The sequence below is a fragment of the Salvelinus sp. IW2-2015 genome, linkage group LG18, assembly GCF_002910315.2.
Source record: "Salvelinus sp. IW2-2015 linkage group LG18, ASM291031v2, whole genome shotgun sequence".
NCBI classification, from domain to species: domain Eukaryota; kingdom Metazoa; phylum Chordata; class Actinopteri; order Salmoniformes; family Salmonidae; genus Salvelinus; species Salvelinus sp. IW2-2015.
The window spans coordinates 34,559,252-34,573,740 of NC_036858.1; the positions used below are offsets into that span (position 1 = coordinate 34,559,252).

Below are 14,489 nucleotides of genomic sequence, written 5' to 3' on the forward strand. Positions count from 1 at the left end.
GGTCCTGAGGGGAATCCAAGGCAGTGGTGGTGAGTGATATCCAGGGCAAGTTGGTTGGGTGGTGAGATGTGGAACAGGAGACGTAACTGCAAGAGAGGACAAAACGGTGTGAGGCAGGGAAACAAGCACAGCAGAGCAACAGGATCTTGAGAAGTGACAAAAGGCTAGGCTAATGACTGCCTGAGCAGAGATTACAATCTGGCAGAGTGGAAGTGGCAGGAATGAGTATTTGTAGAGATCTTGATTTATGGGACGAGTTGCAGCTGCTCTCTCCAGCACACCTGTCTCCAACCACAATGAGAGGGAGAGAGCGAGTACTGCAGGTCAAGAGGACACCAGATGACCAGCATAGCATGAGCAGATGTGACAATCAGTCATGTACAAAGGAGTTTTTTATCTTTTTTATTTATCCATTATTTTACCAGGTAAGTTGACTGAGAACACGTTCTCATTTGCAGCAACAACCCAGGGAATAGTTACAGGGGAGAGGGATGAATGAGCCAATTGTAAACTGGGGATTATTAGGTGACCGTGATGGTTGAGGGCCAGATTGGGAATTTAGCCAGGACACCAGGGTTAACACCCCTACTCTTACGATAAGTGCCATGGGATCTTTAATGACCTCAGAGAGTCAGGACACCCGTTTAACGTCCCATCTGAAAGACGGCACCCTACACAGAGCAGTGTCCCCAATCACTGCCCTGGGGCATTGGGATCTTTGTTTAGACCAGAGGAAAGAGTGCCTCCTACTGGCCCTCCAACACCACTTCCAGCAGCATCTGGTCTCCCATCCAGGGCCTGACCAGGACCAACCCTGCTTAGCTTCAGAAGCAAGCCAGCAGTGGTATGCAGGGTGGTATGCTGCTGGATAGAGTGTGTGTGTTCATGCTCCAGCTTTTGGTTCACAGCCCTATGTGAAATCTCTTTTAAATGACTTCCACAAGCACAAGCACACACATACATACACCTACTGTACACCTTGTGATAGGCTGTTGCCTATGTATGATTATGAATAAACTGGTGTAGCCTTCTTATTAGGCTACCCGATTTGATTTTTTTTTTATGCTGTATTGTCAGTCTATACAGATAAACTGTAGTTGGATAAAAGATTATAATGATGACCATCAGAAGTGAAAAAAAAGAATACACTACATGGCCAAAGGTTTGTGGACACCTGCTTATGGAACATCTCATTCCAAAATCATGGGCATTAATATGGAGTTGGTTCCCCCTCTGCTGATATAACAGCCTCCACTCTTCTGGGAAGGCTTTCCACTAGATGTCGGAACATTGCTACAGGGACTTGCTTCCATTCAGGCACAAGAGCATTAGTGAGGTTCAGCACTGTGTTGGGCGATTCAGCCTGGCTCACAGGCGGCATTCCAATTAATTCCAAAGGTGTTAGATGGGGTTGAGGTCAGGGCACTGTGCAGGTCAGTCAAGTTCTTCCACACCGATCTTGACAAACCATTTCTGTATTAATCTCACTTTGTGCACGGTGGCATAGTCATGCTGAAACAGGAAAGGGCCTTCCCCAAACGGTTGCTACAAAGTTGGAAGCACAGAATCGTCTAGTATGCTGTAGCGTTAAGATTTCCCTTCACTGGAACTAAGGGGCCTAGAAAAACAGCTCCAGAAAATTATTTGTCCTCCATCAAACTTTACAGATGGCACAATGCATTCGGGAAGGTAGCCTTCTCCTGGCATCCACCAAACCAAGATTAGTCAGAATGACAGATGGTGAAACGTGATTCACCACTCCAGAGAACGCGTTTCCACTGCTCCAGAGTCCAATGGCGGTGAGCTTTACACCACTCCAGCCGACGCTTGGCATTGCACATGGTGATCCTAAGCTTGTGTGCGGCTACACGGCCATGAAAACATCCTATGACTGTGCCACGTTGAAAGTCACTGAACTCTTCATTCTACTGCCAATGTTTGTCTATGGAGATTGCATGGTTGCACATCTGTCAGCAAAGGGTGTGGCTGAAATAGCCAAATGCACTTATTTTAAGGGGATGTCCACATACTTTTGACCATGTAGTGTAACTTTATGTAACGTGGCATTGTGTTGATTTCATATCATGAACATAATCAAAACACAGACTTTCACTATTTCGACTTAGTCTTCAACGTAACCTGAAACAGCGAGAATCTGTCAAGGCTTACGTAGAATTATGTGATTAGGAGCAGTAGTAGTTCCTGGATTTGGGTTTTCATCATTGATTATTTGGACGAATCAGGATTGGGAGAAGGCAGCGCTAAACGGTTTTCACTGTATTCCACAGCCACAATGTCAAAATTGGCCATATCGTAAAAATTCATGGAAACAAAATGTCCTTTTTAGCCATGATAAACACGGATGACATTAGCGGAACGGCTCCCTCCTGCCCTCGCCTTTCGTTAACAGAACATTGGCAAAGGACACTTTATCGGTGTGTACTAGCTATAGCTAGCTACCGTTGTCGCCCCCGCCTCTTCTGCCTGTGAGGTTTATCAGCGTATGGCATCCAACGTTATGTTGCATTCCTGCCATCTACTGTACTGGAGCGCCCCTGCCTATGTACTGGAGTAAGAGCTTAACATGGATCAATAGAAGTATAAAGAGGGGTTCCTGCAGATTCAGAAATGCCCACATGTAGGAACGCCCCCGAATTGCGGGCTGCAGTTGCACCCTTCTCGAGACACTGCTATGCTCTAGGTGAGGATGTTCATGATAAAAGTTGCATGACGTCAAGGATCAGTCAAGCAACTAAAACGCCCTGCACATATCGTTTCTTTCACCACGGTTTGCAGCTGCAAAGTGATTTTTGCTAATGTGCATCTAAGGTAAGATTTCAACCATTATGTCACTTTTAACAAATTACAGGTTACGATTTATTGAAGCAGATGTCGCAATTTCTGCTTTATTCTAATGACACATATGCGATTTATTTGAGTCTTCTCCAATATACATCAGGTCATTTTACATAGCCTTGTATGAATGCTTAATATGCCATTAGGCTTCTTGTGCTAAAGTACATTTTTAGGACTGTCACTCTCTGGTGTCCATAACGTTTGTTATTTCCCCAGAGCAAATCTTTTTTCGCTCGCTCCTTTGTGGACTCAAAAAATGGGAAGATTAGACACTCTGAGAGAATTTAATTTATTGTCATGGATGAGAGAGGAAAGACAATCGAGGAAGTTGACCCTGGTCATCGTTTTCATCGCCTTGCTGCTGGATAATATGCTTCTAACGGTGGTCGGTAGGTGCAACTTTGGAAAAATTATTTTCACACCTGTTACTGTTGTGTCAACTGTTGTTTCACCCCCCCATTGAAACGTATCAATGCCTTTCTAAAGGACAATTCGAGTCTGTTGCCTGCCAAACTAACCCATCAACAATGTGGACAACTGACAGATATTCTTTTCAACCATGCAATGTTTTGTTGTTTCACTTGTAAGAAGGTTGTATTCCCCTTTTTGTTTAGAGTAGTTAATTATAATTTTTGGTGTGGAACAAAAGTTATTCCGTCCTGGCTATTACCCCCCCCCCCCCAAAAAAAAAAACATTGTGATTTGCTCATCATTTTACCTTGCATGAAGCTTTTTAATTATATACGTAATTAGACACTAGCTACTTCAGTTGTTACATTTTATTCAAATAAGATACACATTGGTTTTCATCCAATATCCAATATTAGATAGCACAATGAGTAAGAATGACAGCCTGGTCTCATAGACTAAACTAAACATAGTAAACGTAAATCATGGACACAAAAATATTTATTATATTTTAGGTGTGGTATGATACATAAAATAGAAGGTTACTTAAAGCAAAACTAAAAGTAGGGTGGGTGAGTGTATAACGCGAATGTCTAGCAACCCAAAGTTTGCGTGTTCGAATCTCATCACAGACAACTAGCATTTTAACTAATTAGCAACATAGCAACTACTTACTACTTTTTAGCTACTTTGCAACTACTTAACATGTTAGTGTTAGCCACCTAGCTAACATTAGCAACAACAAATTGGAATTCGTAACATATTTTACATTTTGCAAATTCGTTACATATTGTAGGAATTGCAATTCTTAACATATCATACGAAATGGATGATGAATATCCACAAATGAATACATACATACCAAATGTAACATATCATACTAATCCAGGCTGCATCACATCCGGACGTGATTGGGAGTCCCATATTGTGGCGCACAATTGGCCCAGCGTCGTCCGGGTTTGGCCAAGGTAGGCCGTTATTGTAAATAAGAATTTGTTCTTAACTGACTTGCCTAGTTAAATAAAGGTGAAATAAAATTTAAATAAATAATTGGAACATCCCGGATTTACTTTTACTATGTTACGTCTACCCCTGAGTCCAAGTTGAGAACGAGTGAATAAAATATGTCATAAATCAAACATATTGTGAATTAAAATGTAAATACACCCATAATATATATAACATAACATATTAGAAAGCGGCCTATGTGCTACAATGTTTTTCCCTAAATATTTCCTCTGTCGATTATTCATGTTATCAGATTGTGTCAAATTGATTACAACCTTAGGCATTTTCAAAAGCTGAATGTAGCCTTTAGTGTAAAGTTTCACAGGGAGGTTAATTGTTAATAATTGGTCATCCTTTATATCGCCTTTCACGTGGCCAAGTGAATAGTAATTAGTAAATGAAAACTATGGTGGGCCGGGATGGTGCGCCTGCTACAGATTATTTGGGCATGGAATTCATCCATCTACACCCATTGTATAGTTTTGGTACCAAGGTCCCCAGCTCACTTGATTTCCATGAAAGCATCAGCATTGCCATTACCAATGAATCTCCCAGTCGTATCAGATAGATTATGGATGACATTGATGTGCACATGAATGCTGTTATTTTGCTTGAGATTGTGCCGTCAGTGCTGGACACGTCTCCCGGACATGTCCATTGAGCCATGGATACAGATGCGCATTGGAAGAATGTCAGAATTTGTCAGTCAGAAATTACTCTAGAATAGCTGTATATGCTCATATGTGATTGGAGGCAAATCTATAAACAGCAAGGGTATGAATAACAATTAATATGATAAAAGCATGATAATAATATGAAAATAATAAGCTAAAACCATCTTAATGGGGCCAATTATTGTGTTATCTGGCACATTTATAGCTACATGAGTTAAATCAACTCAATCTTTTCTTAACCTTTGAAAGAAATGGATTGTGTCCTAATGTCCTACCCGTTACAAAAATCGAATAAATATGAAATAAATTCGTAATTATATTCCACACAGACTTCTTTGGATGATGAGGTTATATCGGAATATACTATAGTAGATATAACACTTTTCAGCATCTGTTTTTCTGCTCCTTTCTTCCTGGTAGTCCCCATCATTCCCAGCTACCTATACACAGTTGATGATGCAGCAGCCAACATGGCCAAGAATCACACCACGGCCTCCCCACACACCCCTTCTGGAACCTTCCAGACCATCGTGTCCCTCTATGACAACTCTGTCAGGGTAACCAGCGGGGGCCCAATGGACTCCACACCCATACCCTTGGATCAGACCCAGGCGGTCTCTCTTTCCACCTCGGCTCTCACACCCCACAACTCCACAGAGCCTGACTGCCCCAAAGCAGATGACCAGCTTCTCAATGAGAATGTGAAAGTGGGACTACTTTTTGCCTCCAAGGCCACCGTACAGCTCATCACCAACCCCTTTATTGGGCCTCTCACCAACCGGTGGGTGAATGACATGATCACACTGGTTGGTGTGTTATCTGTTATCTTATTTTCATACTGTCACGTTCTGACCTTAGTTCTTTTGTATTTTCTTTGTTTTAGTATGGTCAGGGTGTGAGTTGGGTGGGTTATCTATGTTTTGTGTTTCTATGTTGAGTTTTTCGTTTGGCCTGATATGGTTCTCAATCAGAGGCAGGTGTTAGTCATTGTCTCTGATTGGGAACCATATTTAGGTAGCCTGTTTTCTGTTTTGTTTTGTGGGTGGTTGTCTTCCGTGTCTGTGTTGTTCACGTTACGGGACTGTTTCGGTTTTCTATTCTATTCACTTTGTTATTTTTGTATTGTTGTCGTGTTCAGGACTATTAAATATAATGGACACTTACCACGCTGCGCATTGGTCCGACCTTTCTTACTCCTCGTCAGATGAGGAGGACGAATTCCGTTACACATACTTATTTCTAGATTATTTCAATGAAATGCCAGCTGTGAGGGACTCCCGGGTGGCGCAGTGGTCTAGAGCACTGCATCGCAGTGCTAGCTGCGCCACCAGAGTCTCTGGGTTCGCGCCCAGGCTCTGTCGCAGCCGGCCGCGACCGGGAGGTCCGTGGGGCGACGCACAATTGGCATAGCGTCGTCCGGGTTAGGGAGGGTTTGGCCGGTAGGGATATCCTTGTCTCATCGCGCTCCAGCGACGCCTGTGGCGGGCCGGGCGCAGTGCGCGCTAACCGAGGGGGGCGGGTGCACGGTGTTTCCTCCGACACATTGGTGCGGCTGGCTTCCGGGTTGGAGGCGCGCTGTGTTAAGAAGCAGTGCGGCTTGGTTGGGTTGTGCTTCGGAGGACGCATGGCTTTCGACCTTCGTCTCTCCCGAGCGCGTACGGGAGTTGTAGCGATGAGACAAGATAGTAATTACTAGCGATTGGATACCACGAAAAATTGGGGAGAAAAGGGGATACATTTTTTTTAAAGAAAAAAAAGAAATGCCAGCTGTGAACTGGCTTGCATGGCAACTATATTTCAGGTTTCGTAAAACCTGTCTATTTATATTGCCCTAGTTTATGAAGAGTTTTAGCATTTAAAATGATTCCCTGGTTGAACAAATGTTTTAATTATGGTTATAAAGGGGTTGTTTCATACAGTTATGACTTGATTTGACTAATAATTAAGACAAGTAGTTTTGAATGACACTAAAATGAGATGACAGCAGGCATGCAGGTTAGGCCAATGTGTATCTTCAGAGTTCAGTGTGAAGCCACATGCAGTGTGGGTGCCTACCAGGGCTTCCTGCTAGCCCAGAGCTAAATGGTGGCTCAGCTTGGCCTGCGTTTGGGTAATCAGTCAAAGGTCCATGGGGAGAAAGACCAGGAACAGACTCTTTTCAAGTGACAGGGAGTAAAATCAAACGCTGCCATTTGTATATTGCTATTTTGAGACCAAATGTCATGTCAGTTAGATCTAATCCAGCCTGTTCCCATATAGCTAAATTCCTGTTTAGTGGTTTGTGTTGGATTTATGCATCTCTGCATGCATGCATTCAGTATGGATCCCTGCTTGTAGGGCTTTACAAGCACTTGTAGTTATTGTTTTTGAGCATCGTACTGTGTTCTGAAATTACTCAATATCGATTATACTAAGGATCAATACTTTTGTAGACATATCTGTATGTTAGCGCACATATTCGGGAAAGACCAATTTGTCAGAGATATTACTGTGAAATATTTTCTTATGGAATGCTCACATGGGTAAAGTCAGTCAAGGTTTGAGCTCTAGCAGTGCTCACTGCTCAGTCATAGACGAATGCATCAAGGCTAATATTTACCGTCTCAGCCGGGCACCACAATATTCTGTGATTGAAGCAAACAATAGAATCCTATTATTTACCCATAGTCACCTTCCGTGTGAGAAAGGACAACACAAGGCAAGTCATGCATGTCAGGTACATGGAACAAGGCGCTAAGTACACACAATGCATATTTACAAAAGCATTGACACCGCACCATGATTGTGTAATTTTTGTGCAGACCAACTCCCAGATGTGTATCACCCAAATATCAGTTGTATCACAACCATTGTGTCAAACGCAGTGTGTACGAGGCCAAAGAGTGTTTCTGCCCAACTTCTACTAGACTAATGTTAGATGAGCTGTAGTTATGTGTCTTGTTTTATATAGTATTGCATTATATTCTAGAGTATTGAGAAAGGATGTCTCAATGTGCTTACAGAATAGGATACCAGATCCCCATGTTTGCCGGGTTCTGTATTATGTTCCTGTCAACCATTAGTAAGTATTACCCACATCCACACCTGTTTCCAGATCTCACACCGTGTTTCAATTATATTTTTTCATGATTGATGTTTTCTTTCGGGTTTTTTTGTCTGAATTTCTATTGTCGTTGTTGTCAAGTGTTCGCCTTCTCATCGAGCTACACTCTGCTGTTTCTGGCCAGATCCCTGCAGGGTGTGGGCTCCTCCTGCTCCTCCGTGGCTGGTAAGGTCCTTGGCATTACCCCTGACATTTATAGATGCTTTCAGGATTAGCTTCACTTTGAGACAGGAGCAGCAAGCACATACAGTTTCTCCAGAACCTTCACCATTTTTATTACAGTAGGCCTACCTTAGTATGCATCTTTGTCTCTCGAGTTGAACATTGAGGCATTTATTATACACATCTCTAGTTGAGTTATTGAAAGGTGCTGTGGTAAGAGGAACAACCAATACTCCTAACGTAACGCTGGTAAGTGTCTATTCAAACAGTCACAGAGGATTTGTTTTGTGCAAGCAGCCCTGGGATAAATGAAGAGCAGTGTTTCAAGAACTAATAATAATAATAATAATAACAATAATATATGTAGTATGCTATAAAGAAATACATTGCCTTGCAAAAGTATTCAGATTTACATTTTGTTATGTTACAAAGTGGGATTAAAATTGATGTAATTGTAATTTTTCTGTCAACAATATACACAAAATACTCTGTAATGTCAAAGTGGAAGAATTAAGGATTTATACAAAATTATATAACACAAATATAGTTGTTGCATAGTCGTCAGCCCCTTTGTTTAGGCAAGCCTAAATTAGTTCAGGAGTAAAATTTGGCTTAACAAATCACATTAAAAGTTACATGGACATGACATGATTTTTAAACGACTAACCCTTCCTCTGTCCCCCATATATACATCTGTAAAGTCCCTCAGTCATGTATTGAATTTCAAGCACAGATTCTACTACATAGACCAGGGAACCTCGAAAACCTCATTAAAAAAGGGGCAGTGATTGGTAAATAGGTAACAATAAAAATCAGACATTGAATATCTCTTGTAGCATGGTCTAATTTATAATTATGCTGTGCATTATGTATTAAACCACCCAGACACCTCAAAGATACAGTCGTCCTTCTGAACTGAGCTGCAGGACAGGAATGAAACTGCTCAGGGATGTCACCTTAAGGACATTGGTGGTTTTAAAAGTGGTTTCAATGGCTGTGACGGGAGAGGACTGAGGATGGATCAGCAACATTGTAGTGACTCCACAATAATGACCTAAATGACAGAGTGAAAAGAAGAACACAAATATACAAAACATGCATCTTGTATACAACAAGGCACTAAAGTAATAATGCAAGAAAACATGACAAAGGAATACACTTTTTGTCCTAAATGCAAGCCTTATGTTTGGGGATAATCCAATACAACACATCACTGAGTAACTGCCTTCTTATTTTCAAGCGTGGTGGTGGCTGCATCGTGGTATGGGTATGCTTGACATCAGCAAATACTGGGGAGTTTTTCAGGATAAAAAAAACGGGACAGGGCTAAGCACAGGCAAAATCCTAAAGCAAATCCTGCTTCAAGTCTGCTTCATACCAGACACTGGGAGAGAAATCTACACTGGAGTTGCTTACCAAGAAGACAGTGTATGTTCCTAAGTGGCCAAGTTACAGTTTTGACTTAAATCTGCTTAAAATACTATGGCAAGACTTGAAAATTGCTGTCTAGCCATGATCACCAACATCTTGACAGAGCTTGAAGAATTTAGAAAATAATAATAGGTCAATCTTGCGCAATCCAGCTGTGCAAAGCTCTTAGAGACTTACCCAAGAAGATTCACTTCTGTAATCGCAGCCAAAGGTGTTTCTAACATGTATGGACTCAGGGAGCTGAATACTTATGTAACGACTATATTTTATTTATTACATTTTTATTAATGTTTTTAAACATTTTATACTTTTTCTTCCACATTGACGTTACAGAGTATTTTGTGTAGATTGTTGACAAAAAATTACAATTAGTCCTTCCGAGTAGCGCAGCTGTCTAAGGCACTGCAACGCAGTGCTAAAAACATCACTACACACCCGGGTTCGATATCTCAGGCTGTGTCACAGCCGGCTGCGACTGGGAGACCCATGAGGCGGCCTGCAATTGGCCAAGCGTCGTCCGGGTTAGGGGAGGGTTTGGCCAGCTGGGATGTCCCTGTTCCATCGCACTCTAGCAACTCCTTGTGGCGGGCCGGGCGCCTGCTAGCTGACCTCGGTCACCAGCTGGAAAGTATTTCCTCGGACACATTGGTGCGGATGGCTTAAGCGAGCAGTGTGTCAAGAAGCAGTGCAGCTTGGCGGGGTCGTGTTTCGGAGGACGCATGGCTCTCGACCTTCGCCTCTCCCGAGTCCGTACGGGAGTTGCAGCGATGGGACAAGACAACTACCAATTGGAGAGAAAAAAAGGTTAAAGAAAACCACCTACTCATTCAAGGGTTTATCTTTATTTTACTACATTGTAGAATAATAGTGAAGACATCAAAACTATGAAATAACACTTATGGAATCATGTACTAACCAAAAAACTGTTAAACAAACTAAATATAGTTTCTATTTGAGATTCTTCAAAGTAGCCACCCCATCGATACGCCCCAAACCATTTGGTTTGGGCTTAGTGGGACTATCATTTGTTTTTCAACAGGACAATGACCCAACACACCTCTAGGCTTAAGGGCTATTTGATCAAGAAGGATAGTGATGGAGTGCTGCATCAGATGACCTGGCCTCCACAATCACCCGACCTCAACCCAATTGAGATGGTTTGGCATGAGTCGGAACGCAGAGTGAAGGAAAAGCAGCCAACAAGTGCTCAGCATATGTGGGAACTCCTTCAAGACTGTTGAAAAGCATTCCTGATGAAGCTGGTTGAGAGTATGCCAAGAGTGTGCAAGCTGTCATCAAGGCAAAGGGTGGCTACTTTGAAGAATCTCAAATATAAAATATATTTAGATTTGTTTAGCACTATATTGGATACTACATGATTCCGTATGTGTTATTTCATAGTTTTGATGTCTTCACTATTATTGTAGAAAATAGTAAAAATAAAGAAAAACCCTTGAATGAGTAGGTGTGTCCAAACTTTTGACTGGTACTGTGTATGTAAAAAAAAAAAAAAAGACAATTAAATCCATTTTAATCCTGTGAAAAAATACAAGGGGTCTGAATACTTTTGCAAGGTACTGTATATTGTGGCCAGGTCAAATGTACCTGTGTATATAAGAGCTTACATGTTCTGTTCTTCTTCTAGGGATGGGGATGCTTGCCAGTGTGTACACAGATGACGAGGAGAGGGGAAATGCCATCGGGATAGCCCTGGGTGGTCTGGCCATGGGCGTGCTGGGTATGTACACAATTCATGATGCGTTTGAGCTCTTTGTACATGTTCTAACAGGCAGCAGTTGGCCAAAATCCTTGACCATCTTTACTTTCTTCCACCCAGTGGGCCCACCATTCGGCAGTGTCATGTATGAGTTTGTGGGGAAAACGGCGCCTTTCCTCATTCTGGCTGTTCTGGCTGTGCTGGATGGAGGTAAGTAATGTGGTCATGTTTCTCTCTATCATAATGCAGATGTTCTGTTTTCTCTAAATCAGGAGTCACCTGTTAGGGATGCTAACTAAGTTCATCCTCTGTGTCTCCCAACAGCACTGCAACTGTTCATTCTCCAGCCCTCAAAGGTGGAACCAGAGGTGAGTGTATGGCTATAGATTTGACAGCTCTTTTTAGGATTATTGATGTAAATTCATTGGAATTGTGTAAGAATGTGTTCACAATCACCAGATCACTGTGATATGAATGTGGGGATCAATAGAGTATTATAAGTGATTTGATTGGGATTGATTGGATTCATACAGCGTCTTTCCAGATGCTTAAAGTGCTTTACACTGTTTAGGGAATACAAATAGTGCACAGGCCATTAAAAGTAATTTTACACTGAATAAATACACTTTTCTCTGTCAGAACTCTTCTGCCATGCAAACAGATAAGCAGAGAAATTCAGCCGCTCACAGTGACAGCCATGAGTGATGATCCGTTTGGAAGTGTCTTCCAGACAGGTTTTTATATCAGAGCGGCAGCCTGAGCTGTGTGCTGTGTAGGTCTCTGGTATGATGTGTTACCATCCCAGTTAGAGGAGATGTGTGCCTGGGATGGATATTCCTATCACAGCCCCTCTGACTTTGATCTAGAGACCCAATCAGATGGTGGCTGTGATTATCAGACCAATGGCGCTTATACATTGTTTAGTTGTGGATGACGAATATTAAAAAGGGAAGGGGACATGACATAATCCTCACTATTAGTACATCACTGTACCCGAAAGGTTGCAAGATCGAATCCCCAAGCTGACAAGATAAAAATATGTCGTTCTGCCCCTGAACAAGGCAGTTAACCCACTGTTCCTATGCCGTCATTGAAAATAAGAATTTGTTCTTAACTGACTTGCCTAGTTAAAATAAAATAACAAAGGGCCTCCCGGGTGGCGCAGTGGTCTAGAGCACTGCATCGCAGTGCTAGCTGCGCCACCAGAGTCTGGGTTCGCGCCCAGGCTCTGTCGCAGCCGGCCGCGACCGGGAGGTCCGTGGGGCGACGCACAATTGGCATAGCGTCGTCCGGGTTAGGGAGGGTGAGGGTTTGGCCGGCAGGGATATCCTTGTCTCATCGCGCTCCAGCGACTCCTGTGGGGGGCCGGGCGCAGTGCGCGCTAACCGAGGGGGCGGTGCACGGTGTTTCCTCCGAACATTGGTGCGGCTGGCTTCCGGGTTGGAGGCGCGCTGTGTTAGAAGCAGTGCGGCTTGGTTGGGTTGTGCTTCGGAGGAANGCGGGCTGTGCGCGCTAACCGAGGGGGCCAGGTGCACAGTGTTTCCTCTGACACATTGGTGCGGCTGGCTTCCGGGTTGGAGGCGCGCTGTGTTAAGAAGCAGTGCGGCTTGGTTGGGTTGTGCTTCGGAGGACGCATGGCTTTCGACCTTCGTCTCTCCCGAGCCCGTACGGGAGTTGTAGCGATGCGACAAGATAGTAATTACTAGCGATTGGATACCATGAAAATTGGGGAGAAAAGGGGATAAAATTTAATAAAATAAAAAAATGACTAAGGAAAAACATAGAACATTAAAAATAATGACATCTACTATATTTTTAAGGCTCTAATCTGTTGAAGAGATTTTACATTTTTGTCTTAGAGACCTCTGATGCAGGGCAGCTTCCCCACCCTGTGGAGGTAGAGGAGGGGCTGCACAAACCCAGAGATGACATGGAGGCAGAAACAAAAGGCCATGCCTGAAAAAAAGTCCATTACAGTAATGTAACTTTTAGTCGATATCATCAATACTGTTGGGATTTGAGACACAGTAGTATACACCAGGATAATCAAAATTATCTTAAAGGCCTTCATCTTAATGCTGTTTGTCCCCTCCCTGTCCCCATCCCCCGGCCCTGGACGTTTCAGAGCCCAGAGAACTGAGAGGCAGCAGAATGACATCAGCAAAAAATACATCAGTGACTCGCCAAGGATAAAGTAGACGAACACTGGTGAAAAGTTCTCAAACACACAAAGACAGCAGGACCCAAGAACCATCAGCCAGACAACACTACAACACCCCACCCTGTATCTCAGTGGTTTGTACTTCAGGAAGACCACAGGGTGGACCACCGCCAGGTAGCGCTCTATGCAGATGCAATACTGGAACAGGGGACGACCGGTGTTAAAGAAACCCAAAGAAAATGATGCAAGATATGCAAGTGCAATTGTAGGGATGTACATGTTGACAAGGACAAAGATAGAAAACAGACAGAAGAGGACCTCAGACACAGCCAGGTTGAGAGAGAAGAACTCGGAGGCCATTGTCCCTCCCGCTCCGGTCAGTATCAGCCACAGGATGTAGACATTGCTGGGGAGACCCAGAATGAGGTTGATTGTATAGGAGGCTGTGTAGATGGACGTGATTTGTGCATAGAGAGCAGCTCCTGAAGAGCTGTTTGTTTCTGAGATGTTCATGTCTTCAGCTTCTGTACTGGTGTTTAGGGCTTCAATATTCTACAACAATAAAGAGCTGTCACCAGGATATGTTCCTGTTGGAATGCCACAGAAATACATGAATTAATCAATCATGAATCAATAAAAGGAACCAAGGTTGGATTCATTTCCATTTCAACTCAGTCAATTCAAGAAATTCATCAATACCAGCACAAAATAAGCACTGGTGTAAAGTACTTCAGTAAAAATACTTTTTGGGTATCTGTACTTTACTTTGACAACTTTATCTTTTACTTCGCTACATTCCTAAAGAAAATAATGCACCTTTTGATCAATACATTTTCCTTGACACACAAAAGTTGTTATATTTATGTTATCAAGAGAACATCCCTGGTCATCCCTACTGCCGCTGATCTGGAGGACTCACTAAACACAAATGTTTTGTTTGCAAATTATGTTGTAGTCTGGCTATCCGTA

The 14,489-nt window shown here is 42.8% G+C and overlaps 1 protein-coding gene across 1 annotated transcript; it reads left to right on the plus strand.

Moving 5' to 3' along the window:
• The first annotated feature begins 2,650 nt into the window (after nucleotides 1-2,650).
• Nucleotides 2,651-11,745, plus strand: LOC111977915 (synaptic vesicular amine transporter-like). Its single transcript, XM_024007694.1, has 8 exons — nucleotides 2,651-2,829; nucleotides 3,073-3,245; nucleotides 5,367-5,727; nucleotides 7,949-8,007; nucleotides 8,131-8,214; nucleotides 11,288-11,380; nucleotides 11,480-11,569; nucleotides 11,684-11,745. The coding sequence occupies exons 2-8, from the start codon at nucleotides 3,113-3,115 to the stop codon at nucleotides 11,743-11,745; spliced, it is 882 nt and encodes a 293-aa protein (XP_023863462.1). The 5' UTR covers nucleotides 2,651-2,829; nucleotides 3,073-3,112.
• Nucleotides 11,746-14,489: the final 2,744 nt, after the last annotated feature.